General features: G+C 57.3%; 1 protein-coding gene and 1 long non-coding RNA gene across 2 annotated transcripts; one reads left to right on the top strand and one right to left on the bottom strand.

Annotated features, from left to right (window-relative positions):
• On the top strand, window positions 1–26,001 carry LOC117075008. Its single transcript, XR_004433810.1, has 3 exons — window positions 1–13; window positions 1,192–1,265; window positions 25,951–26,001. It is a non-coding gene; the product is annotated as an uncharacterized LOC117075008 (long non-coding RNA).
• On the bottom strand, window positions 3,919–12,822 carry ABHD17A (abhydrolase domain containing 17A, depalmitoylase). The gene is made up of 5 exons (XM_033196994.1): window positions 12,634–12,822; window positions 8,479–9,048; window positions 7,162–7,356; window positions 4,453–4,632; window positions 3,919–4,370 (listed from the first exon to the last, which is right to left on the bottom strand). The coding sequence occupies exons 2-5, from the start codon at window positions 8,808–8,810 to the stop codon at window positions 4,145–4,147; spliced, it is 933 nt and encodes a 310-aa protein (XP_033052885.1). The 5' UTR covers window positions 8,811–9,048; window positions 12,634–12,822; the 3' UTR covers window positions 3,919–4,144.

Here is a 26,001-nt window from a genome sequence, read left to right as displayed (position 1 = left end):
AGAAAAAAGAAATGTGCAAAATAATGCAGGAAGGTGGGGCCTCCAGACAGTGGGTCATAAGGACAGTGGGGTTCTGGAAAACTGGGATAAGAGTCTAGAGACAGACCTGAATCCACTTGCCATAAAGACAGCACTTCAGTGGAGAAAAGAATGCTTTTTTGGGAAATAAAGTTGAGACAATTTGGGGAAAAAAGTTTTGCTTCCTACCTTACTTCTTACCAGGAATGCTTTCTTTCTTTTTTTTTGATTTTTTTTTTTTGAGACAGTCTCGCTCTGTCACACAGGCTGCAGTGCGGTGGCGCGATCTCCGCTCACTGCAAGCTCTGCCTCCCGGGTTCTCCTGCCTCAGTCTCCCGAGTACCTGGGACTATAGGCGCCCGCCACCACGCCCGGCTAATTTTTTGTATTTTTAGTAAAGACGGGGTTCCACCGTGTTAGCCAGGATGTTCTCAATCTCCTGACCTTGTGATCCGCCCACCTCAGCCTCCCAAAGTGCTGGGATTACAGGCGTGAGCCACGGCGCCCGGCCTTACCAGGAATACTTTCTAAAATTAGACGTAAACATTTAAATATACGGGGGGGTGGGGGGGAACAACACTGCATTTCTAGAAGAAAATCTCAAATGTTTTATAATCTTACAGAGGAGCAGATATTCCTGAGATGACACCAAAATGCAGGAGCCGTAAAGGGAAAAAAACTAATGACCAGTAACAATTTTAGGTGCCTGGCTTATAGAAAAAAATACACACAAAGTCAAAGACCTAATGACAGACAGAAAAAACAAACACTTCTACTAGACAAAAGGTGAATTTCCTTAATCTGTAAAGTGCACCTAGAAACCACCACCATCCACCCAACACAAAAATGAGCCAACAAGATAAAATATAAATGGCTTTTAAATAGTCAAAAGTTTATAATAAATATATTTTCCAATCTCGAAATGATTATCAGTGGTAACAATCACCAATGTAAAATAGACGGGACAGGAGCATTACGATGTTTCGTTACACTTACAGGGAATACAACTAAAGCCACAGGGAAACACTGTCTCACGCCCGCCAGCGCTACAAAACCCAGCTTGGGCAGGGTGTCCCTGGCTCCCTCTTATATGCTGGTGGGGGAGGGCAATTTGGTACCATCCCTTTAGGGGCCTAAATAAAGCCCCTAGCACTTCTGCACCGAGGAATTTAGCCTAATGGGCCGGGCGCGGTGGCTCAAGCCTGTAATCCCAGCACTTTGGGAGGCCGAGACGGGCGGATCACGAGGTCAGGAGATCGAGACCATCCTGGCTAACACGTGAAACCCCGTCTCTACTAAAAAATACAAAAACTAGCCGGGCGAGGTGGCGGCGCCTGTAGTCCCAGCTACTCGGAGGCTGAGGCAGGAGAATGGCGTAAACCCGGGAGGCGGAGCTTGCAGTGAGCTGAGATCTGGCCACTGCACTCCAGTCCGGGCGACAGAGTGAGACTCCGCCTCAAAAAAAAAAAAAAAAAAGAAAATAGTCCGACTTGGGCAAAAAAGGGTTTGTACAAGGAATAGTCAAGTTAGCATTGTTCGTTATAAAAGTAAAGACCCTGGCCGGGCGCGGTGGCTCAAGCCTGTAATCCCAGCACTTTGGGAGGCCAAGACGGGCGGATCACGAGGTCAGGAGATCGAGACCATCCTGGCTAACACGGTGAAACCCCGTCTCTACTAAAAAATACAAAAAAATTAGCCGGGCGAGGTGGCAGGCGCCTGTAGTCCCAGCTACTCGGGAGGCTGAGGCAGGAGAACGGCGGGAACCCGGGAGGCGGAGCTTGCAGTGAGCTGAGATCTGGCCACAGCACTCCAGCCTGGGCGGCACAGCGAGACTCCGTCTCAAAAAAAAAAAAAAAAAAAAAGTAAAGACCCTAAATTTCCACAGGAAAGGGGATAAATTCTGGAGCTATAAAACTCCGTTTCCGTGTTAATCCCACCTGTATCTGAATGTATGGGCGCCCCCCAAGCTACATTAAGTATAAGGACCCCAAGTAAAGAAACTGACCTTTTGCAGAAACGCATGTAGTTGTTCCTGCATAGACTTTTTTTGTTGACACGTAAGAAACGGGTTTCTCTCTGCCCCAGGGGAGGAGAACTGGGCCTTGGAGGTTAGGACTGGGAAAAACACATCAAGTCTTCACCAAACACCTTTTCAGGCTCCTTGAATTTTCTACCCTGTGCACCTGAACACACTTTTGTTCTCTTCCAAGCAGTTGCTTTGCACTGGCGGCAATGAGGACACGGCGGAGACCCAGCTCGCAGGGAGCTTAGGTTCTGACGGCGTCAGAAGACAACACGCTCTGGGAGAGCGCAACGCCCAAGGGTCAGCGGCAGCAGCGAGCAGGGGGCACGGGATGCGGGGAGGCTCTTCGGAAGGCATGAAAGTCACACGTGTTCCCAAACGGGAGCCGCGCTGGGGGGCACGGCGCACGACCCGGGACAGAAGGAGGCCACTGCGGTCGCAAAGTCCAGGCCGTGCAAAGGCCCCGTGGGCAGCCAGGAGCCCGGGCGTTCCCTGCTCTAGCGAGGTTTCCTTCCGAAAGTCCTGTCGCACCGCTTCCCATGGAACGGCGGGCGCTGCCCCGCAGCACCGACCCCGCGGCGGCCTCCACGCGCCCACGAGGAACTCTAGGCCGAGGGAAGGCGTGGGAAGGGCCGGAAAGGGGCAGGGCCGAGCCGGACGGGTCCCTGGCTGGGTCCCAGCAGCCGCCACTTACCACCCAGACCGCCTCTTCGTCCCCAGCCTGACGCCAGCCACCGCCGCCGTCTCCACTTCCGCACGCGCGCCGCCACTTCCGCTTCCGTCAGTGCTGCGACCCCGCAGGTGACGCGGCGCCCTTCTCTCGCCCAGGTTGAAGCACCGCCCTCTCTTTTTTTTTTTTTTTTTTGAGACGGAGTCTCGCGCTGTCACCCAGGCTGGAGTGCTGTGGCCGGATCTCAGCTCACTGCAAGCTCCGCCTCCCGGGTTCACGCCATTCTCCTGCCTCAGCCTCCCGAGTAGCTGGGACTACAGGCGCCGCCACCTCGCCCGGCTAGTTTTTTGTAGTTTTTAGTAGAGACGGGGTTTCACCGTGTTAGTCAGGATGGTCTCGATCTCCTGACCTCGTGATCCGCCCGTCTCGGCCTCCCAAAGTGCTAGGATTACAGGCTTGAGCCACCGCGCCCGGCCGAACCGCCCTCTCTTAAAGGAGCCGTGGACTAAAGCTACTTGGAGGCAACTTGGGGTCCCGGCCTCGCCACCGCCTGGGCGCGCGACACAGGCTGAACCCTGCCCAATCCTAAGGTGGACGACAGGCCACCGGTTCCCGAGTCCTCCCAGTCCTAGGGTTTCTGCCCTAGAGATCGTAGAAACTCTTCTCGTGACCCCAGCTCCAGGGTCGGCTCTCTCTTCCAGAGGAGACCCTTGGGGCCCAAGCACCTGCCACCGCCTTCTGCTGGACCCCAGCTTCGCCATCTACAAAGGAAGCGGCCTGCTTGCCCGAACTCTGGGGTCCGTCAAGCGCGGCACGTCAGGACCCAGAGTGCCCTGTCCTGGCCTCTCTGCAGTAGGACTGACGGGAAGCTGTCGAGGGGGCGGTCCCGCGATGGCAGCAGGGCCCCCACGCCTGGCGTCCTCATCGCGCCCACCCAGCAGGGCTCACCAGCCTCCGCAGGAGGTAGGCAGGGGTCCTGGGCTCAAATGCTGCCCCAACCCATCACCACCCAGGCAACCAGCTCCCTAAGGGGCCCCCGGACTAGACCAAGACCCACCCCGCTTCCGCAGAGGGTAAAACTCATAAGGGAGTCCGTGCCGATCTTTCCTGGGGACTCAGGGGCGAAACCTGGGAACCCCGGCCCCCTTTCGAGCTCGCTGAGCCCTCGAGAGAGTGAGCAGAGCCATGAAAGGAAGGAGAGCAGTCCTAAAATTTTAAATCTTTAATTTCCGTTTTCACGTATTTTCTTCTTGCTTCCAAAAGGAAAGGAGTGCGTAGCTCTGTTGCCTGTACATCGTTCACAGCCCCTGGGTCGGGGCGGGGTCCCCTGGGCCGCCCGGGGGTCCACATGCAGCCCCTGGGGGGCCGGCGCGGGGTGAGGTCCGGGGGCCGCCTTATTGCTGAGGTCCGGCCGGTTGGGGCCCCGGCCGCCGCTAGGCGCGCTGGCTGGGCAGCTCCTGGGAGATGAAGCGGCGCAGGCGCTCCAGGTACTGGCTGTAGAGCTCGATGTCGTTGTGCCCGGCGCCCTCCACCCACAGCGGCTCCACGGCCTTGGGGCAGCGCTCGTAGAGGGCCAGCCCGTGCGAGAAGTCGATCACCTCATCCTCGGTGCCGTGGATGATGAGCACGGGCGACGTGATCTTGGACACCTTCTCGATGCTGCGGGAGGGGCGTGGGGCGGGTGAGACCTCGCGCCCAGTCCGGGCCCCGCCCCGCCCCGTCCCCGCCCCGGCCCGCTCACTTGGGGAAGGCGTCGAAGCAGTAGGTCTTCTTGGTGTCGGGGAAGGCGACGCGCATGCCCGAGGTGAGCGGCGAGTGCAGCACCACCGCGGCGCACTCGTAGCGCGAGGCCAGGTCCACGGTGGGCACCGTGCCGATGCTCTGCCCGTACAGGATGATGCTGTCCGGGCTGATGCCGTACCTGGCGGCGCCGGAACAGGGTCAGCCGCAGCCTCCGACGCGCGCGCACCCTTCCCGCCGGCGGGCGTCCCCGGGCCCAGCTCCGGTTGCGACCCTCCAGTCTCTCCGCTCAGCCAAGTCAGTGTGGGTCAGGCCCACGCTCCACACCAGTCCCGAGGGCCTCCCCCAGCCCCCAATCACTGCAGCGGTGGGCGGAGCCAGCGGCCCCGCCCCATTCCCTGGCGCTGCCATTCACTGGCGTTTCCTCGCCAGGATCTACCGGGATCCCGCCTACGGAGTGACCCTGGGGCTGGGGTAGGGATGGCCCTGGCGCCTCTCCTCCTCCTGGTCACCCCTAGGCGCACACTGGGAACTGTGTGCCCCCCACATCCTGAATGTTTCACGCTTTCCTGCCCGGGTTAGAAAACCGTTCCTGGCCGGGCGCGGTGGCTCAAGCCTGTAATCCCAGCACTTTGGGAGGCCGAGACGGGCGGATCACAAGGTCAGGAGATCGAGACCATTCTGGCTAACAAGGTGAAACCCCGTCTCTATTAAAAATAAAAATAAAAAAAAAAAAACTAGCCGGGCGAGGTGGCGGGCGCCTGTAGTCCCAGCTACTTGGGAGGCTGAGGCAGGAGAATGGCGTGAACCCGGGAGGCGGAGCTTGCAGTGAGCTGAGATCCGGCCACTGCACTCCAGCCTGGGTGACAGAGCGAGACTCCGTCTCAAAAAAAAAAAAAAAAAAAAAAAGAAAACCGTTCCTGGTGCACTGGCGGGGACAGGGGATACTCTTCCTCCCTGCAGCCCTTGCCCACCCCCTTGGCCATGAGGAATTCAGGCAGCTGTGTCCCCAGATGTCTCCACCCAATTTTGCACTCTCAGAGTCCCCACACCCAGTGAGGTGCCAGTGCAACCCAGGTCAGCATCAAGGGTGGCGGCTGCCGGGGTAGCACCTCCTCCCACCAGCACTTTCCCTTGGGAGTGGACAAGTCCTCGGCCACCTCAGCACATCAGCTCCCACCCAGGGCCACCCCCACCCATAGGTCACTGGTGTGCGGCCCCTGGCCCAGCTGATCCAGCACTAGTTCCAAGGCCTCCTCGTGCCCAGTCCCAATCATGCGGGACCCACCTGCCACCCTGCCCATGCCGGGACCCCACAACTCTCCCCCCACACGCTCCAGGCTCTGATCCCAGGCAGCTGCCCTCCTGCGAGGCAGGAGCATGGGCAGGTGTGCATCCCGTCTGCCTGGCATTCGGACTCCACCAGCAAGCCTGTCCCTGTCCCTGGCCTGGAACCCCAGTCTCCTGGCAGCACTCCAGCTCAGCACTCACCCACACCCCAAAGGGTGCTGCCTGACGTGCCTGCGGCCCCAGCTCTGCCCCAGCCTCCCTGGCCTGCTCCCTAGCAGCCATGGCCAGTAGTGTGCTGAGTCAGCCCAGCCATCACCTGCTCCAGGCAGGAGACCCCAGCTGCCACGTGGATGTCACCACTCAGACAAACAACAGAACACATCCCCAGTGGAGGCCCTGGGCACACTCTGGCCTCCCCCTCACAGCTCTGGGCCTAAGTTTCTGCAGGACAAAGCGGCAGGACAGATGGCCGAGCAGACAGAGTTCAGAGCTGGCCATGGCAGGTGTGACTCTGCCAGTGCCCCGGGCAGTAGATAGGAGGGGCCGAGGAAGCCGCATGAAGCGGTGGTCGGTGTCAGTGCCCCACACTGCCGGGAGGCCCCCAGAGCCAGGGTGGTGCCAGGGTACCCAGCTCCCAGGCCCACAGCAGGGACTGCCTGGGATATCGCCAAGGCAACGAGGACCCCCACCTCCCCAGGGCCTCTGACTTCTGGGAGCTGCGCCTGGTCCCTGCGGGAGTGGGTCAGACCAGTGGGCTGGGCAGGGCCAGGACGAGACAGCCCCAGTGGGTAGCGAGCAGGAAAGGCCTCCAGAGGCCCACCCGGGTCTCCTCATCCAAAGCAGCACCGGCCCGGGCGGTGTTCAAACACCGGTGAAGAGCCCACACAAGCACAGGGCTGGGGACCTGGACAGCCAGGAGGGCTGGATCTGGAATCGAGGCTGGCCCAGACCCTGACCCTGCCCCGGGACGGCCAAGCTCCACAGCCACAGGGCCTCATGGGCCAGGCCTCAGGACCCAGATGCAGCAGCCTCGCCTCACCTGGCCCCAAGCGCTGCCTCAGCCGATGGGCTCCTAGCCACATGTGCAGACCCCCAGACACCACGCAACCCCTCCCGCCAGGTGACATCCACGCCCCTGTGACAAGCTCAGCCCCTTCCCATCCTCAGGCCAGGGGCTCCCAGGGAGCCTGGCTCCACAGGCCAGGGTGTGGGAGGACCGCCTGGCCACACCTCGGCCATGTGGAGGCAGCACCCACACACCCGAGCTCGCCTGTCCAGCTCTCTGGCCCTGTGCGTCCACTGTGGCTCCCCTGCTGCAGGGCCGCCCACCTTCCTCCCAGGGAAGCCCGCTCCCCCCAGCCCCCGGCCTGGTCCCCTCTCGCGTGTGCCCAGGCTGAGCTGCCTCCAGGGCCGCCCTCACCTGGTGCGCAGGGCCTGCCAGGCGGCGTCAATGTCGGCATAGAGGTTCCTCTCGGACGGCCTGCCAGAGCTGGCACCGTAGCCGGAGTAGTCATAGGAGAAGATGTTGCAATGGAGGCGGGAGCCCAGGCCAATGTAGAAGCTGCTCATCTGGCCCAGGTCCACAGCGTTGCCGTGCGAGAAGAGGACTGTGTACCTGGGGCAGGCCGGGAAGGGCCGTTCACATCCTCATTCCCAGCGCCCAGCTGCAGGGCAGGAGGATGCGTACTGACAGCCCACCCTGGTGGCCAGCCATGCCCAGCGCCTTGTTTACTCCCCTCCCAAGGGGGCCCGAAGCCAGCGAATGGACAGGGGAGGCTACGACAGCAGAGCTCCATCTCCGAGGGTTCCCCATGGGGAGAGAACAGGAGAGCTGGCAGGGGTACAGGCAGCCTGGGCTGCAGAGAGGCCAGCCAGGGAGCCTCAGGACTCCCATCTGTGAAGCGGGACACTGGGACCATTGGTCACATCCTCTCTCGGGGCAGACTCGCAGTGTGTGCTCGGATGCTGCAGGTTTCGCTGCCCTGGAGCCTTTCCTCCTGGAAGAGCCTGGACCCCCGGGGATGGAGCACACAGGCCCACCTTTCAGGACCTTCCCAGGGAAGACCGTGCTGCTGCTGGCAGGGCTATCTGCCCTCCCCTCACAGAATGGTGCCCTCACTGTTGGGGACAACCGGACCCCACCCCTGCCCCCAACAAGCAAATGCGCCCAATCCCTGCTCACATTCACGCAGCCCCTCATGACCCGCCACCCTGCCCAAGCCCTGAGGTCGTGATGCAAGGTCTGTCTGCTTCCTAGCACGGGAGCTGCCCCAGGTGGTGCCAGGAGCAGGCGGCCAGGCTGGCCCTACCATGGACTGCTTCCTCCAGTTCCCCCAGGACCCTGCCCAGCCCAGCCAGAAGGTAAAGGCTCGCCCTCTGGACTCAGATCTGGTCAGAACCCCGCCTGGCGAGAAGGCGGATGTACCCGCAGGTCAGGGCGGCCCCTGTGCCCCACCCCAGCAGGCAACCACCAGGGGCTGGGTCACTGGAGTCGCCTGGCCTGCCCAACCATGCTAGCTGGGGATGGCCTCCCTGAGCCTGGTGTCCTTGTCTGCGAGAGGAAATCGCTGGAGGGATGATGCCAGCCCGGCCAGGGACACCACCCATGCCAGCTGGATGGCCCTTCACGGCAGGCTCAGGCCCTCTGGGGCACCACCAACCACACCAAGCACCCGGGGCAGAAACGGGAGCCCCAAGAACAGGGTGACCCAGCCCGGGCATGGCCACAGCTGCTCACCTGGCGCCAGGCACGCAGCGAACATACATGCAGGAGACACGGTTGCCGCGGGCGCTCTTGGTGGGGAAGACCTCGATGGTGTCCAGCTCACGCTGGCTGTACTGGAAGTCGGCACGCTCCGTCAGGTGCAGCTTCCAGCGCCCGGGTGCACCTGAGGAGGCCCGCAGGGACCCCAAGGAGGCGGTCCCGGCCCCACCAGGCCCCGACTCGGGTTCAGGCACCAGGGAGTAGGTGGCCTCCGGCGGCAGGAAGGCGAGCTTGGCAGCGATGCGGCCGGGGCAGGGCGGGCAGCAGAAGAGGCAGCAGAGCTCACTCAGCGACAGCCCGTTCATGGCGGGCGCCGCCCGGGCCGGGCCTCCACCGGGGCCCCCGCCAACAACACCACCCGGCCTGGCCCAGCAAGGGAGGGGTGGGGGTGCTCCGAGTCGCGGGCAGGGGGGAGGGCGCCCCCCCAGCTACCGCCCCAGACAGGAGCCCCGTTAGGAGGCCAGGGCCCAGCCCCATCGCGGTCCAAGCCGAGCCCCAGGGAGCCTCGCGACCACAGGTCTCCATGTCGTGCCGTGGGAAGCCCTGCAGGGGAACAGTGGCATGTGGGGTCCTTTGGGGGGTGCCACGGTCCAGCTGGGCACCCCCGGGAGGCGGGGCATCCACCCATGCCAGGGGGTGGCATGGGCCTGGGGCCTGTCCATCCCATCCCCTGAGCCCTCCCCGCAGCCTGTCAGGCATTGCACCCTACAGCTCAGGGAACCCCAATTCAGCCCCTCTCCATGGGATGAAGGAGCCCCCACCCTCCCTCAGCTGGCGATCACCACCTCTTGCCATGTGAGCACAGCCTGGGGATGCAAGGCACGCAGGGGATATGACCCCCGCCCCGCCCACCCGCCAAACGCCCGGCTCCAGCACCAGGGAAACCCCATGCACCAGGACTCGGTCCGCACTGCTGCCCACTCCCTCCCCTGGCCCATCTCTGCCACCCTACGGGTGATGGGCCGCTGAGGCAAGGACAGAGCTCGGACTCAAGGGACCCACGAGGGACCCGAACAGGCCCCGCTACGTGAGCGCGCACCGGGGCCAGGCCCCACCGGCCTGCGATGTCTGGAGACAGAGGAAATATAACAAACAAAGGCTCTAGAAACAAAGGCAGGATACATCCCAGGCTCCCAGGGCCCCGAGAGCGGCGACAATGGCTCTTCTCTGTGCTGGGGCCAGGCCTGCTGAGGGCAGGGGAGGTGGGCTGGGGTCAGGGGGTCCTTCTCCAGAGCTGATTTAGGGTTCCGTGACCTTGGGCAAGTCACTTGCCCTCCTGAGGCCTCAGTGTCCTCATCTATAAGCGCAGACACCACATACCCCACAGGAAGTCAAGTGAGGGGGGAGGGGAGCGAAGGCGCCTGATTCAGAGTGGAAACTCGGACCTTCTTCCTTGCTGCAGAACATCATGAAACGCATTAAGTCGACAACAGCTAAGTTGCTAAAGCAAGCACAATAGTGTAAGGAGTGCCAACAGACAGACGTGAAGAAAACACAAAGGTCTGAGGCGTCTATCTACCAACCACGCTTCTCCTTCAGACGGGAGCGAGGAGGGAGACATGCTCACAACTCAGTTTTCAGCAGCAGAACACCCTGGAACGCTGGGCTTTTGGGTCACAGCACGAGAAAATCGTGGGGCCAGGAAGATGAGGCTCAAAGGCAGATGTGGACACAGATGGACACGCAGGCGGCTGCAGGCGCCACAGACACGGCTCGTGGGGACACCCTCACCACCAAGGAGCAGCCAAAGGCCCAGAAACACACCTGCTCCCTCAGGACCTGTGTGAGACCCACACGTGCCTGTGAGCCGGCCTCACGGGCACACAAGGAGGAGAGGCGAGAGCTCTGAAAGCTAGGGTGGGGCAAGGATGGCATCACAGCGCCCCCAGACTCCCAGGCGGGAGGCAAATCTCACATGCAAGCACTTCTCAGGGGAGAGGTGGACTGTCATGCTGGTTCTGCTTCTCAGATGGAGGCGAATCTTCCCCCCGGGGACACCTGTCAATGTCTGGAGACAGTTTTGGGTGTCATCACTGGGGACTGGGTGGAGGCTGCTTAGCACCCTGCAGTGCCCAGGACAGACCCACCCCAAAGAATGATCAGGCCCAACATCCACAGCATTGAGGTTGATGTCAGCTTTTCAACATATTCTCAAAGAGGTCCAGGCCCTATCAGTGCTGCCCTGCTGGTGCCGGGGGCTTGGAGGGCCCTGCAGTTTAGGTGGCATCACGCAGCTGGGTCCTGAGAGCCCAGTGGGCAGTAGCAGGCCCCTGGAGACCCCAGAGACGAAGGGGCACCCTGAGGTGGCCAGGGCCCCATTAACCACACCAGAAACAAAGATGCTATCCTTGACACCTCCTTGCACCCACCGGATCTGAGCCGGTCCATCACCAGCCCAGTGGCTCTGCCTGTCTCCCATCAGCCACCACCCGGTCCCCGCCTCCACCACCTTTCACCAGAGCCACAGCAACAGCCTCCCCTCCTTGCTGATCACCTGCTCCAGGACATTCTCCCCCAGCAGCCAAACTATTGTTCAAGACACAAATGCAATGGTGCCACTTCCCTCTTGGGGTGTCCTGGGGACCTCCCATTATTCTCTGGATAGAGATCAAAGTCCTCCCCATAGACTGCCAGGTCTGCGTTCCGGCTCAGGCCAACCTCTCCAGACTCACTCATCTCACACCCTGCCACCCCTGGCTCTCCCAAGACAAGCCACATTGCTCCTTCCTGCCTCTGCTCCCCTGCTGGGAACTCCCTTCCCCAACCTCACTAAATAGCCTTGCCCATCCCAACCACCCTTTGCACCTCGCTGCCAACAACGCTCTCAGAGTCCTCGAAGCTGGGACAGGACCCCTTATACGCTCTTTCCACAGCTTGTATTTTTCACACATTCGGCCAGATCTCCCCCCACCCCCAAACCAGAAACTCCATGAGAGCAAGACCATGACCTGCCACTCACTAAAGGAACGGGCAAGTGGTAGGCAGCAAAGAATTAGGGAGGAAGCACAGGAGGAGAACAATCCCCAAGGTCCGCCAGCGTTGACGGGGAAGGGAAAGTCTAGTCTCCTCTCCTCTCCAGCCACAGGTACCTGGAACCTCCCTAGTGTCATTAATGGGCATGGACTGGGGAGTGCAAACTCGGACGCTTCACTGACTGAGCACACACCCTTGACACCCTGAATCCCACCAATTCCATTCCCAAGCACATAACTGGGCACCCCTCTGCGAGCTAGAGGTGTTCTGAGGACCAGTAAGCAACCAAGCAGCCAAAATACTGGAAGATGACCTACATATGGGAGACGATGACGGCACCTCACTCAACCAGTCAGGGTGGGAAACCCGCTTGGGGGGAGGTGCGGCCATATCACAGGGCAGATAAACGGGCCAGGTAACAGGGGATGGGACAGAGGGACAAGCAGGGGCAAAACCTCAGAGGTGACAGAGCAGGCTCCTGGCTAGAGCAGACCCTGGGAGGAAGAGCAGACGGGTCCCAAGAGAGAGCCTGGGACGGGTGAGGTCGCGCCCCCGAGAGCCCTGCTGCGGAGTTTGCACTTCATCTTGGGAGAAATGGCGGGGCCACGGAGAAGTCCCGAGCAGTGGATGGACAACATAGGAGAAGGGCTGCATCCCGGAGAACGGACGCAAGCGGAGGCCAGGAAGCCTGCCCAGGAGTCAAGGCGGCAGGAACACGCCTGACAAGAGAAACAGCAACTGGGAGCTGCTTGGGAAGCGGGGCTCGGGAGGGCCCCTGGGAGCTGCCAGGGGGGCCCAGAGGACGAAGCGGTTGTAGGGCTGGGGGCAGTTTCGGGGTAAAAGAGCGGAGTCCGCGGCTCGGAAGGGCGATCCCCGAAGGCAGGGGCCGCGTCCGCAGGAGGGTGGGAGCGCAACCCACGTCGGAGGGCTAAATGGATGGGGACAGGGCTTTCCCAATCACAAACGCTCACCCGCGGTCCCCGCCCCTGCTCCGGGCTCCTTGGGCAGAACCCGTGGCAGCCCTGGGACTGCAGGGGAATAGGGGGCGTCCAACTGGGCTGCCAGGCCCTCGCGGCCCGGCCATGGTCCCCAAACGGCCGCGGCCGGGACCGAGGCCACCCCGCGCGGGCGCGCCCGCCCCTGCCTGGCACTCACCACCTCGGCCCGCGCCCCCGGGCCCCAGGGCCGCGCTCCATGGCTCCCGGCCGCCCGCCCGCCCGTGCGTCCGTCGGTCCCTCCGCGCCCCGGCCCGGCCTCCTGCACCGCCACCACCGCAGCTCCCCCGCGGGCGGAAGTGAGCCTCGTTCTCGCCACCGCCCCGGAAGTGACGCGAAGGAGAGCGCGGGGGGCTGCAAGAACAGAGCGACTGCGGGACTAGCGTTCCGAGGGCGGGGCCTGGTCTCGGGGGGCGGGGCTGATAGATCGACGGGCGTGGTCTGCTGGTCTGTGGGCGGGGCCAAACTCAGGTTTCATTCCCTTGGGGACCCGGAATAGGTTGAGGCCAATGAAGTTCTCGCCTCGAAAACAAAATTTAGCCGGGCGGGGTGGCTCACGCCTGTAATCCCAGCACTTTGGGAGGCCGAGGCGGGCGGATCACAAGGTCAGGAGATCGAGACCATGGTGAAACCCCGTCTCTACTAAAAAAAAAAAATACAAAAAAATTAGCCGGGCGCGGTTGCGGGCGCCTGTAGTCCCAGCTACTCAGGAGGCTGAGGCAGGAGAATGGCGTGAACCCGGGAGGCGGAGCTTGCAGTGAGCCGAGATCCGGCCACAGCACTCCAGCCTGGGCGGCAGAGCGAGACTCCGCCTCAAAAAAAAAAAAAGAAAACAAAATTTATAGGGACGCCAAAAAAACTCAGACATCAACATTTAGAAATGTTTTAAAATATTTTTGGCCGGGCGCGGTGGCTCAAGCCTGTAATCCCAGCACTTTGGGAGGCCGAGACGGGCGGATCACGAGATCAGGAGATCGAGACCATCCTGGCTAACACGGTGAAACCCCGTCTCTACTAAAAATACAAAAAACTAGCCGGGCGAGGTGGCGGGCGCCTGTAGTCCCAGCTACTCCGGAGGCTGAGGCAGGAGAATGGCGTAAACCCGGGAGGCGGAGCTTGCAGTGAGCTGAGATCCGGCCACTGCACTCCAGCCCGGGCGACAGAGCAAGACTCCGTCTCAAAAAAAAAAAAAAAAAAAAAAAAAAAAAAAAAAAATTTTGTTTCTGAGATGGAGTCCCGCTCTGTCGCCCAGGCTGGAGCGTAATGGCGCAATCTGAGCTCACTCCAACCTCTGCCTCCTGGATTCAACCGATTCTCCTGCCTCAGCCTCCCGAGTAGCTGGGATTACGGGTGCCCGCCACCACGCGTGGCTAATTTTTGTATTTTTAGTAAAGAGGAGGTTTCCCCATATTGGCCAGTCTGGCCTCCAACTCCTGACCCCAGGTGATCCTCCCACCTCAGCCTCCCAAAGTTCTGGGATCACAGGCGTGAGCCACGTGCCCGGCCTCTTTTTTTTTCAACATGGAGTCCACTCTGTCACCCAGGCTGGAGTGCCGGGGTGCCATCCTAGCTCACTGCAGCCTCGTCCTCCCAGGATCAAGTGAACCTCCCACTTCAGCCTCCTGAGTAGCTAGGACTACAGGCACAAGCCACCATGCCCAGCTTATTTAAAGTCTTTATATAGGCCGGGCGCGGTGGCTCAACCCTGTAATCCCAGCACTTTGGGAGGCCGAGACGGGCGGATCACGAGGTCAGGAGATCGAGACCATCCTGGCTAACACGGTGAAACCCCGTCTCTACTAAAAATACAAAAAGCTAGCCGGGCGAGGTGGCGGCGCCTGTAGTCCCAGCTACTCGGGAGGCTGAGGCAGGAGAATGGCGTGAACCCGGGAGGCGGAGCTTGCAGTGAGCTGAGATCTGGCCACTGCACTCCAGCCTGGGTGACAGAGCGAGACTCCGTCTCAAAAAAAAAAATTAAATTAAATTAAAAAATAAAAAAAAATAAAGTCTTTATATATTGCTCATCAGCAATTCTTTTGCACGAGTTTTTAACATATTACATTAGGCCGGGCACGGTGGTTCACACCTGTAATCCCAGCACTTTGGGAGGCTGAGGCAGGTGGATCACCTGAAGTCAGGAGTTTGAGACCAGCCTGACCAACGTGGTGAAACCCTGTCTCTACTAAAAATACAAATATTAGCCGGGCATGGTGGTGTGCACCTGTAGTCCCAGCTACTCCGGAGGCTGAAGCAGGAGAAATCACTTGAACCCAGGAGGCGAAGGTTTCAGCGAGCTGAGATCATGCCACTGCACTCTAGCCCAGGTGACAGAGCAAGAAGACTCTGTCTCAAAAAATAAATAAATAAATAAATAAAACTATGATCACTCCACTGCGTTCCAGCCTGGGCAAGAGAGCAAGATCCTATCTCTTAAAAAAAAATGCATTATGGGCTGGGTGCAGTTGCTCACGTCTATAATCCCAGCACTTTGGGAGGCCGAGGCGGGCGGATCACAAAGTCAGGAGATCGAGACTATCCTGGCTAACACAGTGAAACCGTGTCTCTACTAAAAATACAAAAAAATTAGCTGGTCGTGGTGGCAGGCGCCTGTAATCCCAGCAACTTGGGAGTCTGAGGCAGGAGATTCGCGATTGCACCACTGCACTCTATCCTGGACAATAAGAGAGAAACTCCATCTCAAAAAAAAAAAAGAATAACCATCACATCTTGCAGATATATTCTCTATAAACATAAATAAAGCTTTTTTTTGTTGTTTTTTTTGTTTTTTTTTTTTGAGACAGAGTCTCGCTTTGTCATCCAGGCTGGAGTGCAGTGGCCGGATCTCAGCTCACTGCAAGCTCCACCTCCCGGGTTTAGGCCATTCTCCTGCCTCAGCCTCCCAAGTAGCTGGGACTACAGGCGTCCGCCACCTCACCCGGCTAGTTTTTTGTATTTTTTTAGTAGAGACGGGGTTTCACCATGTTAGCCAGGATGGTCTCGATCTCCTGACCTCGTGATCCGCCCGTCTCGGCCTCCCAAAGTGCTGGGATTACAGGCTTGAGCCACCGCGCCCAGCAAAGCTATTTTTTTAAAAAACCCAACAACTGGGCAGATGCGGTGGCTCACCCCTGTAATCCCACCACTTTGGGAGGCTGAGGCGGGTGGATCACCTGAGATCGGGAGTTCGAAAGCAGCCTGACTAACGTTGTCAAACCCCGTCTCTACTAAAAATACAAAATTAGCTGAGCGTGGTGGCGGGTGCCTGTAGTCCCAGTTACCTGGGAGGCTGAGGCAGGAGAATCACTTGAACCCGGGAGGCGGAGGTTGCAGTGAGCCGGGATCGCGCCATTGCACTCCAGCCTGGGCAACAAGAGCGAAACTTCGTCTCAAAAAACAAAACAAAACCCAACAATTGCCAGGCATGGTGGCTCACGCCTGTAATCTTAGCATTTTGAAAGGCCAAAGCAGGAAGATTGCTTGAGCCTGAGAGTTTGAGACCAGCCGGGCCAACATGTTGAAATCCCATTTCTACAAAAAGTACAAAAAGTAGCCGGGCATGGTGGTGCACGCCTTTGATCCCAGCTACTCAGGAGGCTGAGGGAGGAGAATCACTTGAACCTGGGAGGTGGAGGCTGCTGTGGGTCAAGCTCGAGCCACTGCACTCCAGCCTGTGTAACAGAGTGACACTCTGTCTCAAAAAGAAAAAAAACCTGGGCACGGTGGCTCAAGCCTGTAATCCCAGCACTTTGGGAGGCCGAGACGGATGGATCACGAGGTCAGGAGATCGAGACCATCCTGGCTAACACTGTGAAACCCCGTCTCTACTAAAAAATACAAAAAACTAGCCGGGCGAGGTGGCGGGCGCCTGTAGTCCCAGCGACTCGGGAGGCTGAGGCAGGAGAATGGCGTAAACCCAGGAGGCGGAGCTTGCAGTGAGCTGAGATCCGGCCACTGCACTCCAGCCTGGGCGACAGAGCAAGACTCCGTCTCAATAAAAAAAAAAGAAAAAAGAAAAAAAAAGAGAGAGAATCTGAGAGTGGTGAGTGTTGTGGTGGAAATAAACAGAGGCACGGGACAGAGATGATGGGGTAGAGGTGTGTGTATGTGGTTGGGATTCAGCTGGGGTGGTTAGCAGGAGCACTTGAAGGTTGTGGCCTTCTCGTAGAGTCAAAGGATGCTGGAAGAGGAAGCCATGGGACGATCTGGGGAAGGGCACCCCAGGCAGGAGGCATAGTGCCTGCAAAGACCCTGATGCAGAAGCACTCCTGTTCAGGCCAGCACGGCTGGGGCAGACCATGAAGGGGAAGAGGGACTAGTGGCTCCCTCCATTTTCAATGTATGATTTTTTTCATTTTTATTTATTTTTTATTTTTTCTGAAGACTGAGTCTTGCTCTGTCGCCCAGGCTGGAGTGCAATGGCACGATCTCGGCTCACTGCGACCTCTGCCTCCCAGGCTCAAGCGATTCTCCTGCTTCACCCTCCCGAGTAGCTGGGATTACCGGTTTGAACCACAAAGCCCAGTTAATTTTTGTATTTTTAGGCCGGGCGCGGTGGCTCAAGCCTGTAATCCCAGCACTTTTGGAGGCCGAGACGGGCGGATCACGAGGTCAGGAGATCGAGACCCTCCTGGCTAATACAGTGAAACCCCGTCTCTACTAAAAAATATAAAAAATTAGCCTGGCGAGATGGCGGGCCTGTAGTCCCAGCTACTCGGGAGGCTGAGGCAGGAGAATGGCGTAAACCCGGAGGCGAGCTTGCAGTGAGCTGAGATCCGGCCATTGCACCCAGCCTGGGCGACAGAGCGAGACTCCCCGCTCAAAAAAAAAAAAAAAAAATTTTTTGTATTTTTAGTAGAAATGGGGTTTCTCCATGTTGACCAGCCTGGTTATGAACTCCTGACCTCAAGGGATCTACCCAGCTCGGCCTCTCAAAGTGCTGGGATTAGAGGCGTGAACCTCTGTGCCTGGCCTCATTTTTATTTTTATTTTTAAATTTTATTTATTTTTAGACCAAATCTCACTTTGTCGCCCTGGCTGGAGTGCAGTGGCACAATCTCCACTCACTGCAACCTCTGCCTCCTGGATTCAAGTGATTCTCCTGACTCAGCCTCCAGAGTAGCTGGGATTACAGGTGTCTGCCACCAAGCCCAGATAATTTTTGTATTTTTGGTAGAGATGGGGCTTCAATGGCCAGGCGCGGTGGCCTCCTGGCCTCAAGGAATCCTTCCACCTCGGCCTCCCAAAATGCTGGGGTTACAGACATGAGCCACAGCACCCACTATTTCTGGGACAATTGGGACAGAGGCTTGATCACAAAGGGTCTCCAGGGAGGAGGAAGGAAGGGATGGGTGTCCTTCTGAGACATTTGGGTGTTTACAGCGTGCGTTTAGCTTTTACCAGGTGGCCTTGGATTGGTGGGCCACCCTGCGGGCTTATCCTCCTCCCCTTGGATGGTGTCTCCCTGTGTCCCTGTTGGGGGCTGTCGTTACAGGGGGATCTGGGCTCTCTGGTGCCGTCCAGCCCTGGTCCTGCCTCACTCACAGTGGGAAGGGCTGCAGGGATTGGGAGGGGGAAGGAGGCTGGGGACAGGCCTCTTCTGGCCCTGGTGCTGAAAGAATTCACAAGGGGCCGGGCGCAGTGGCTCAAGCCTGTAATCCTAGCACTTTGGGAGGCCGAGACGGGTGGATCACGAGGTCAGGAGATCGAGACCATCCTGGCGAACACGGTGAAACCCTGTCTCTACTAAAAAATACAAAAAACTAGCCGGGCGAGGTGGCGGGCGCCTGTAGTTCCAGCTGCTTGGGAAGCTGAGGCAGGAGAATGGCGTGAATCTGGGAGGCAGAGCTTGCAGTGAGCTGAGATCCGGCCACTGCACTCCAGCCTGGGTGACAGAGTGAGACTCTGTCTCAAAAAAAAAAAAAAAAAATTCACAAGGACCCAGGAAGAAGCCTGGACTTGTTTTGACCTTTGGACCTCAGGAGGACCTCAGCGGAGGCTGGGAGCCTCGAGGGAGACAGCAGAGGCAGGAGGACGCTGGGGCAGCTCTTGACATTCCCAGGGAGACCCAGGCAACTGAGTCCTGGACAGGGGAGCCAGAGGTCCAACGACAACGGAAAATCAGAAAATGAGGCAAAGCAGCCAGGTGTGGTGGTTCACGCCTGTAATCCCAGCACTTCAGGAGGCCGAGGCTGGCAGATCACTTGAGGTCAGGAGTTTGAGACCAACCTGGCCAACATGGTGAAACCCCATCTCTACTAAAAGTACAAAAATGAGCCGGGTGCGGTGGCAGGTGCCTGTTATCCCAGCTACTTGGGAGGCTGAGGCAGAATAATTGCTTGAATCTGGGAGGTGGAGGTTGCAGTGAACTGAGATCATGCCATTGCACTCCAGCCTGGGTGACAGAATAAGATTCTGCCTCAAAACAACAACAAAAAAGAAAGAAAGGAAGGAAGGGAGGGAGGAAGGAAGGAAGGAAGGAAGGAAGGAAGGAAGGAAAAAAAAAAAAAAAAAATGAGGCAAAGAAACCCTGGGCTGTCTCGAAGTCTCCAGTCTTTGGAGCCTGAATCCTTCTCCGGCAGCTCTGTCCTGAATTTGAGGAATGAGGCCCTGGGGGCAGGATTGGCCCAGGAGCCTCAGGCTTATCTCAGTACAGTGGAGCTAAGATCACAGTCCCTGGGACGGAGCTGGGGCTGCAGAGGCCTGCAGGCTGGAGAAGCATTTTGAGCTGGAAAAGGCAGGAAAGCTGGGGGAAAGGCACATGCAAGAGGGCGAAGGCCTGAAAAGCGAGGCTTCCCACCAACACCTCACCCACACTCCCACAACACTTCACCCACACTCCCACAACACTTCACCCACACTCCCACAACACCTCACCCACACTCCCACAACACCTCACCCACACTCCCACTCCCACTTCCAGGCTGGGCCCCTTTGGTGCCTGCAGCCCTTTTTGCCCCTGTCCCTGTCACCTCCTTAGACATGCCTGCCCCGACTACACTCTGAGATTCTCCAGTAACCTTCTTCCATTTTCTTTTCTTTTTCTGAGATGGAGTCTTGCTCTGTCTCTCAGGCTGGAGTGCAGTGGTGTGGAGTAGCTGGCATTACAGGTGCACGCCACAACAGCCGGCTAATTTTTGTATTTTTAATAGAGACGGGGTTTCACCATGTTGGCCAGGGTGGCCTAATTTTTGTATTTTTAGTAGAGACAGTATTTCACCATGTTGGCCAGGCTGGTCTCTCGAACTCCTAACTTCAGGTGATCTGCCTGCCTCGTTCTCCCAAAGTGCTGAGATTATGGGCGTGAGCCACCAGGCCCTGCCATAATGCAATTTTTTTTTTGTTTTTTGAGACACAGTCTCACTCTGTCGCCCAGGCTGGAGTACAGTGGCACGATCTCAGCTCACTGCAAGCTCTGCCTCCCAGGTTCACGGCATTCTCCTGCCTCAGCCTCCCGAGTAGCTGGGACTACAGGTGCCCGCCACCACGCATGGCTAATTTTTTTTTGTATTTTTTTTTTTTTGAGAAGGAGTCTCACTCTGTCGCCCAAGCTGGAGTGCAGTGGCGCGATCTCAGCTCACTGCAAGCTCTGCCTCCCGGGTTCACGCCATTCTCCTGACTCAGCCTCCCGAGTAGCTGGAACTACAGCTGCCTGCCACCACGCCTGGCTAATTTTTTAGTAGGGACAGGGTTTCACTGCATGAGCCAGGATGGGATGATCTCAATCTCCTGACCTCATGATCCACCCGCCTCGGTCTCCCAAAGTACTGGGATTACAGACGTGAGCCACCGCGCCCGGCCATAATTTTTGCATTTTTAGTAGAGACAGGGTTTTACCATCTTGGCCAGGCTGGTCTAGAACTCCTGACCTCCAGTGATGTAGCCCTCTTGGCCTCCCAAAGTGCTGAAATGACAGGCGTGACCCACTGCACCTGGCCTAAAACCAGATTTCTTTTTTTTTTTCTTTTTTCTTTTTTGAGACAGAGTCTCGCTCTGTCGCCCGGGCTGGAGCGCAGTGGCGCGAGCTCGGCTCACTGCAAGCTCTGCCTCCCGGGCTAAAACTAGATTTCTAAATAAGCTTTGTGATTAAATATTAATATTTATACTTTTCGGCCTATATTTACAAGAATGGGCCTGGGCGCAGTGGCTCATACCTGTACTTCCAGCACTTTGAGAGGCCGAGGCGGTCAGATCACGAGGTCAGGAGTTTGAGACCAGCCTGGCCAAGATCGTGAAACCCTATCTCTACCAAAAATACAAAAACTAGCTGGGCATGGTGGTGTGCACCTGTAGACCCAGCTACTCAGGAGGCTGAGGCAGGAGAATCGCTTGAACCCAGGAGGCAGAGGCTGCAGTGAGCCAAGACTGCGCCAATGCACTCCAGCCTGGGCGACAGAAGAGACTCCGTCTGAAAAAAATAATGGAAAACAGGGATTTCCATAGATATTTGCACACCCATGTCAGTAGCACCTTGATTCCCAATAGCCACAAGGTAGAAGCAGTCCCAGTGGCTATCGACAGATGACTGGGTGAACACAGCATGGCCTGTACACACGCTGGAATATGAGGCAGCCATGAAAAGGAGCAAGGCTCTGACTCAGGCCACAATGCGGATTCACTCTGAGGATGTTACACTCGGCGGGAGGCGCGGGACACAAAAGGACACATCTTGTGTGATCCACTCCTAGAAGGTCCCTAGGCGTCCGCAGATGCACAGAGACACAAAGTAGGATGGAGGCTGCCAGGGGCTGGGGAGGGGAATGGGGAGTGAGCGTTTCATGGGGGCCGAGTTTCAGTTTGCAAAGATGAGAAAGTTCTGGAGGTGATGGTGGTGATGGTCGCACAACCGTGTGAATGAGTTTAATACCACTGAACTACGCACGTAAAATGGTTAAGATGATCAACTTTATATTATGCATATTTCACCACAACCAAATAAATTGATGTTCATAAAAGCATGGAGTTAGACGAGGGCTTTGGTCCGCGCCAGCTTCGCAGGCAGAGGCCTGAGGGGTCCTCTGGGGGCCCACACTCAGACGAACCTAGGCATTATATGATGCTCTGTGGTGGCTGTCTTAAAATTCCTAAAAATTGGCCAGGTGCGGTGGCTCACGCCTGTAATCCCAGCACTCTGGGAGGCCAAGGCAGGTGGATCACCTGAGGTCGGGAGTTTGAGACCAGCCTGACCAACATGGAGAAACCCCGTCTCTACTAAAAGTACAAAAATTAGCTGGGCATGGTGGCGGGCGCCTGTAGTCCCAGCTTCTAGGGAGGCTGAGGCAGGAGAATGGCGTTAACCCGGGAGGTGGCAGAGCTTGCAGTCAGCGGAGATCACGCCACTGCACTCCAGCCTGGGCGACAGAGGGAGACTCCGTCTCAAAAAAAAAAAATTCCTAAAAATTGTCTGGGTGCGGTGGCTCACGCCTGTAATCCCAGCACTTTGGGAGGTCCAAGCAAGTGGATCAGCTGAGGTCAGGAGTTGGAGACCAGCCTGACCAACATTGTGAAATCCCGTCTCTCCTGAAAAAAACAAAAATGAGCTGGGCATGGTGGCACATGCCTGTCGACCCAGCTACTTGGGAAGCTGAGGCAGGAGAATGGCTTGAACTCAGGAGGCGGAGGTTGCAGTGAGCTGAGACCGTGACACTACATTCCAGCCTGGGCGACAGAGCAAGACTCTGTCTCTCAAAAAAAAAAAAAAAGAAAAGGCCAGGCGCGGTGGCTCACACCACCTGTAATCCCAGCACTCTGGGATGCCAAGGCAGGTGGATCACCTGAGGTCGGGACCTGACCAACATGGAGAAACCCTGTCTCTACTAAAAATACAAAATTAACCAGGCGTGGTGGCACATGCCTGTAATCCCAGCTACTCGGGAGGCTGAGGCAGGAGAATCGCTTGAACCCAGAGGCAGAGGTTGTGGTGAGCCGAGACAGCGCCATTGCACTCCAGCCTGGGCAACAAGAGTGAAAAAAAAACCATCTCTCAGAAAAAAAAAAAAAAATCCTAAAAATTTTTAAACAAGGGGCCCTGTACTGTCATTCTGAGCTCGGCCTCAAAGATTCCGCAGCCAGGCTTGTTTTGGGGCCTCCTTCCAGGGTCAGGGACATTGGGCCTGCGGAGGGATACTCCTCCCACAGGGGACAGAGTGCGACCCGCTCAGGAAGTGGGTTCCTGACATGACAAGGAAGGAAGTTGGGGGGGTCATATTAAAATAGCATCACCCAACCCCCCGGTCAGAAGGGCGGGGAGAGGGCAGGGCCAGGACAGCGGACCCTCCCAGTGACCTTCCCCACAGGCACCCAGCCCCGTCCCCTCGACCCAACCAGACTCAGTACCCTCTGCTCCCACTAGCCCAACAGGAATTGGGTTTATTTAACTTATTTATTTATTTTTTTTCTTTTTCTTTTTTCTTCTTTTTTTTTTTTTTTTGAGACGGAGTCTCGCTCTGTCTCCCGGGCTGGAGTGCAGTGGCCGGTTCTCAGCTCACTGCAAGCTCCGCCTCCCGGGTTTACGCCATTCTCCTGCCTCAGCCTCCCGAGTAGCTGGGACTACAGGCGCCCGCCACCTCGCCCGGCTAGTTTCTTGTATTTTTAGTAGAGACGGGGTTTCACCGTGTTAGCCAGGATGGTCTCGATCTCCTGACCTCGTGATCCGCCCATCTGGGCCTCCCAAAGTGCTGGGATTACAGGCTTGAGCCACCGCACCCGGCCATTTTCTTTTTCTTTTGAGACGGAGTCTCACTCTGTCACCCAGGCTGGAGTGCAGGGGCGCGATCTTGGCTCACTGCAACCTCCACCGCCCGGGTTCAAGCAACTCTTCTGCCTCAGCCTTCCGAGTAGCTGGGATTACAGGCGCGCACACCACCACGCCCGGCTAATTTTTGTATTTTTAGTAGAGATGGGGTTTCACCATATTGGCCAGTCTGGTCTCAACTCCTGACCTGAAGTGATGCACCCACCTCGGCCTCCCAAAGTGCTGGGATTACAGGCGTGAGCCACCATGCCCGGCCTTTTTTTTTTTTTTTTTTTTTGAGAGGTAGTCTTGCTCCCTCACCCAGGCTGGGGTGCAGTGGCGGAATCTCGGCTCACCGCCACCTCCGCCTCCCAGGTTCAAGCGATTCTCCTGCCTCAGTCTCCCAAGTAGCTGGGATTACAGGTGCCTGCCACCGCATCTGGTTAATTTTTTTTATTTTTAGTAGAGACAGAATTTTTCACCATGTTGGCCAGGCTGATCTCAAACTCCCGACCTCAGGGGATCCGCCCACCTCGGCCTCCCAAAGTGCTGGGATTACAGGTGTGAGCCACTGCGCCCGACCATAATTGCTTCTTAAAGAGAAACAAGTCAGATTAGATTTGCCCCACCCTCAGGATGTCATTTGAACCTAATAATCTCTTTAAAAAGTCCTGTCTCCCGGGGGAGGGCCAAGCACAGTGGTTCAAGCCCTGTAATCCAAATACTTTGAGAGGCCAAGGCAGGAGGATCACTGGTGCCCAGGAATTTCAGACTAGTGTGGGCAACATAGTGAGACCCCATCTCTACAGAAAAAAATTATTTTGTTTAGCCAGGTGTCGGGACACATGCTTGTGGTCGGAGCTACTCCGGAACCCAATGTGGGAGGATCACTTGAGCCCAGGAGTTTGAGGCTGTGATGAACCGTGATCAGCTCCCACTGCACTCCAGCCTGGGCCACAGAAACTTCCTATCTCCAGGCCAAGTGCCTTGGGTCACGCCTGTAATCCCAGCAGATTGGCAGGCAGGGTGGGAGGATCACTTGAGCCTAGGAGTTCAAGACCAGCCTGGGCAACTAAGAGAGACCTCTGTCTCTGCCAAAAGAGACAGAGGTCTCTTTTCATTTTTATTTTTTTTGAGGTGGAGTCTGGCACTGTCACCCAGGCTGGAATGCATTGGCGTAATCTCAGCTCACTGCAACCTCTGCCTCCTGGGTTCACACGATTCTCCTGCCTCAGCCTCCCAAGTAGCTGGGACTACAGGCGCCCGCCACCACACCCGGCTAATTTTTTGTACTTTTAGTAGAGACGGGTTTTCATCGTGTTCGCCAGGATGGTCTCGATCTCCTGACCTCATGATCCACCTGCCTCGGCCTCCCAAAGTGCTGAGATTACAGGTGTGAGCCACTGCCCCCGGTCCACAGACTCCATTTTTGACCCCAGTGTTAGCACAGAGCTTTTTAACTTCCGCACTGCTGATCAGGGAGTGTGATTGTTCTCTGTTGCCAGCCCTGTCTCCCGCCCACCCCAGCCCAGTGTGGTGGGTGTGGACCTTCTGGGAAAGGGTGTAAACACGTGCTTCTAGCATCCGGCCAGAAGCCCCATGACTGGGGCGCAGCTGCCTTTGGTCGGTAGGTGGCAACCGTGTCCGCTTGATCTTGGGAGGGTCTGGGAGGCTGGTGCAGGGCTCCCAGGAGAGGCAGGGGCGATCCTCCTTACCTTGTCAGGATAACAGCAGTAAGGGCTGCCCACATGTATGCTGGACAATAGGGATACCACAGAGAACGAAAGTCCAGCCCAGGCAGCGCAGCAAGACCTCGAGTCTACAAAAATTTCAGCCACAACAGAAATTAGCCAGGTGTGACGGGGCATATCTGTGGTCCTAGCTACGTGGGAGGCTGAGGTGGGAGGATCGCTTGAGCCTGGGAGGCAGAGGCCTCAGTGAGCTGTGACTGCACAACTGCAGTCCAGCCTGGGTGACAGAGCCAGATTTTATCTTAAAAAAAAACACACACACACCAAGACCGGGCATGGTGGCTCACGCCTGTAATCCCAGCACTTTGGGAGGCCGAGGCGGGCGGATCACGAGGTCAGGAGATCGAGATCCTCCTGGCTAACACAGTGAAACCCCATCTCTACTAAACATACAAAAAAATTAGTCGGATGTGGTGGCGGGTACCTGTAGTCCCAGCTACATGGGAGGCTGAGGCAGGAGAATGGCGTGAACCCGGGAGGCAGAGCTTGCAGTGAGCCGAGGTCGCACCACTGCACTCCAGCCTGGGCGACGGAGAGAGTCTCTGTCTCAAAAAACAAAACAAAACAAAAAAAACACAAAACACCAAGGCTGGGGGCACATTGACTCACGCCTGTAATCCTAGCTGTTTAGGTGGCTGAGGCGGGAGGATCACCTGAGGTCAGGAGTTCCAGACCAGCCTGGCCATCACGGTGAACCCCCATCTCTACTAAAAATCCAAAAATTAGCTGGGTGTGGTGGCACGCCTGTAACCGCAACTACTCCGGAGACTGAGGCACAAGAATTGCTTGAACCTGGGAGTGAATGCAGTGAATGTCGATGGCGTCACTCCAGCCTGGGTGACAGAGCGAGACTCCATCTCAAAAACAAAACAAAACAAAAAACACCAAAACATCCTTTCCTGGTGGAGCTAAAATAAGTGATACATCCTTGGCCGGGCGCTGTAGTTCACGCCTGTAATCCCAGTCCTTTCGGAGGCCGAGGTGGGTGGGTCACGAGGTCAGGAGATCGAGACCATCCTGGCTAACACGGTGAAACCCCATCTCTACT

The sequence above is a fragment of the Trachypithecus francoisi genome, unplaced genomic scaffold, assembly GCF_009764315.1.
Source record: "Trachypithecus francoisi isolate TF-2019V2 unplaced genomic scaffold, Tfra_2.0 Lachesis_group5, whole genome shotgun sequence".
Classification (NCBI taxonomy): Eukaryota; Metazoa; Chordata; class Mammalia; order Primates; family Cercopithecidae; genus Trachypithecus; species Trachypithecus francoisi.
This window is presented reverse-complemented; position numbering and strand designations above follow the sequence as displayed.

What these genes read in the sequence shown, in the direction of transcription:
- ABHD17A (XM_033196994.1), bottom strand. Translation starts at nt 8,810, where the DNA reads ATGAACGGGCTGTCGCTGAGTGAGCTCTGCTGCCTCTTCTGCTGCCCG. An exon ending in TGGCAGGCCCTGCGCACCAG is followed by an intron (nt 4,633 to 7,161) that starts GTGAGGGCGGCC and finishes CGGCGCCGCCAG; the next exon opens with GTACGGCATCAGCCCGGACA. An exon ending in TGCTTCGACGCCTTCCCCAA is followed by an intron (nt 4,371 to 4,452) that starts GTGAGCGGGCCG and finishes CCCCTCCCGCAG; the next exon opens with CATCGAGAAGGTGTCCAAGA.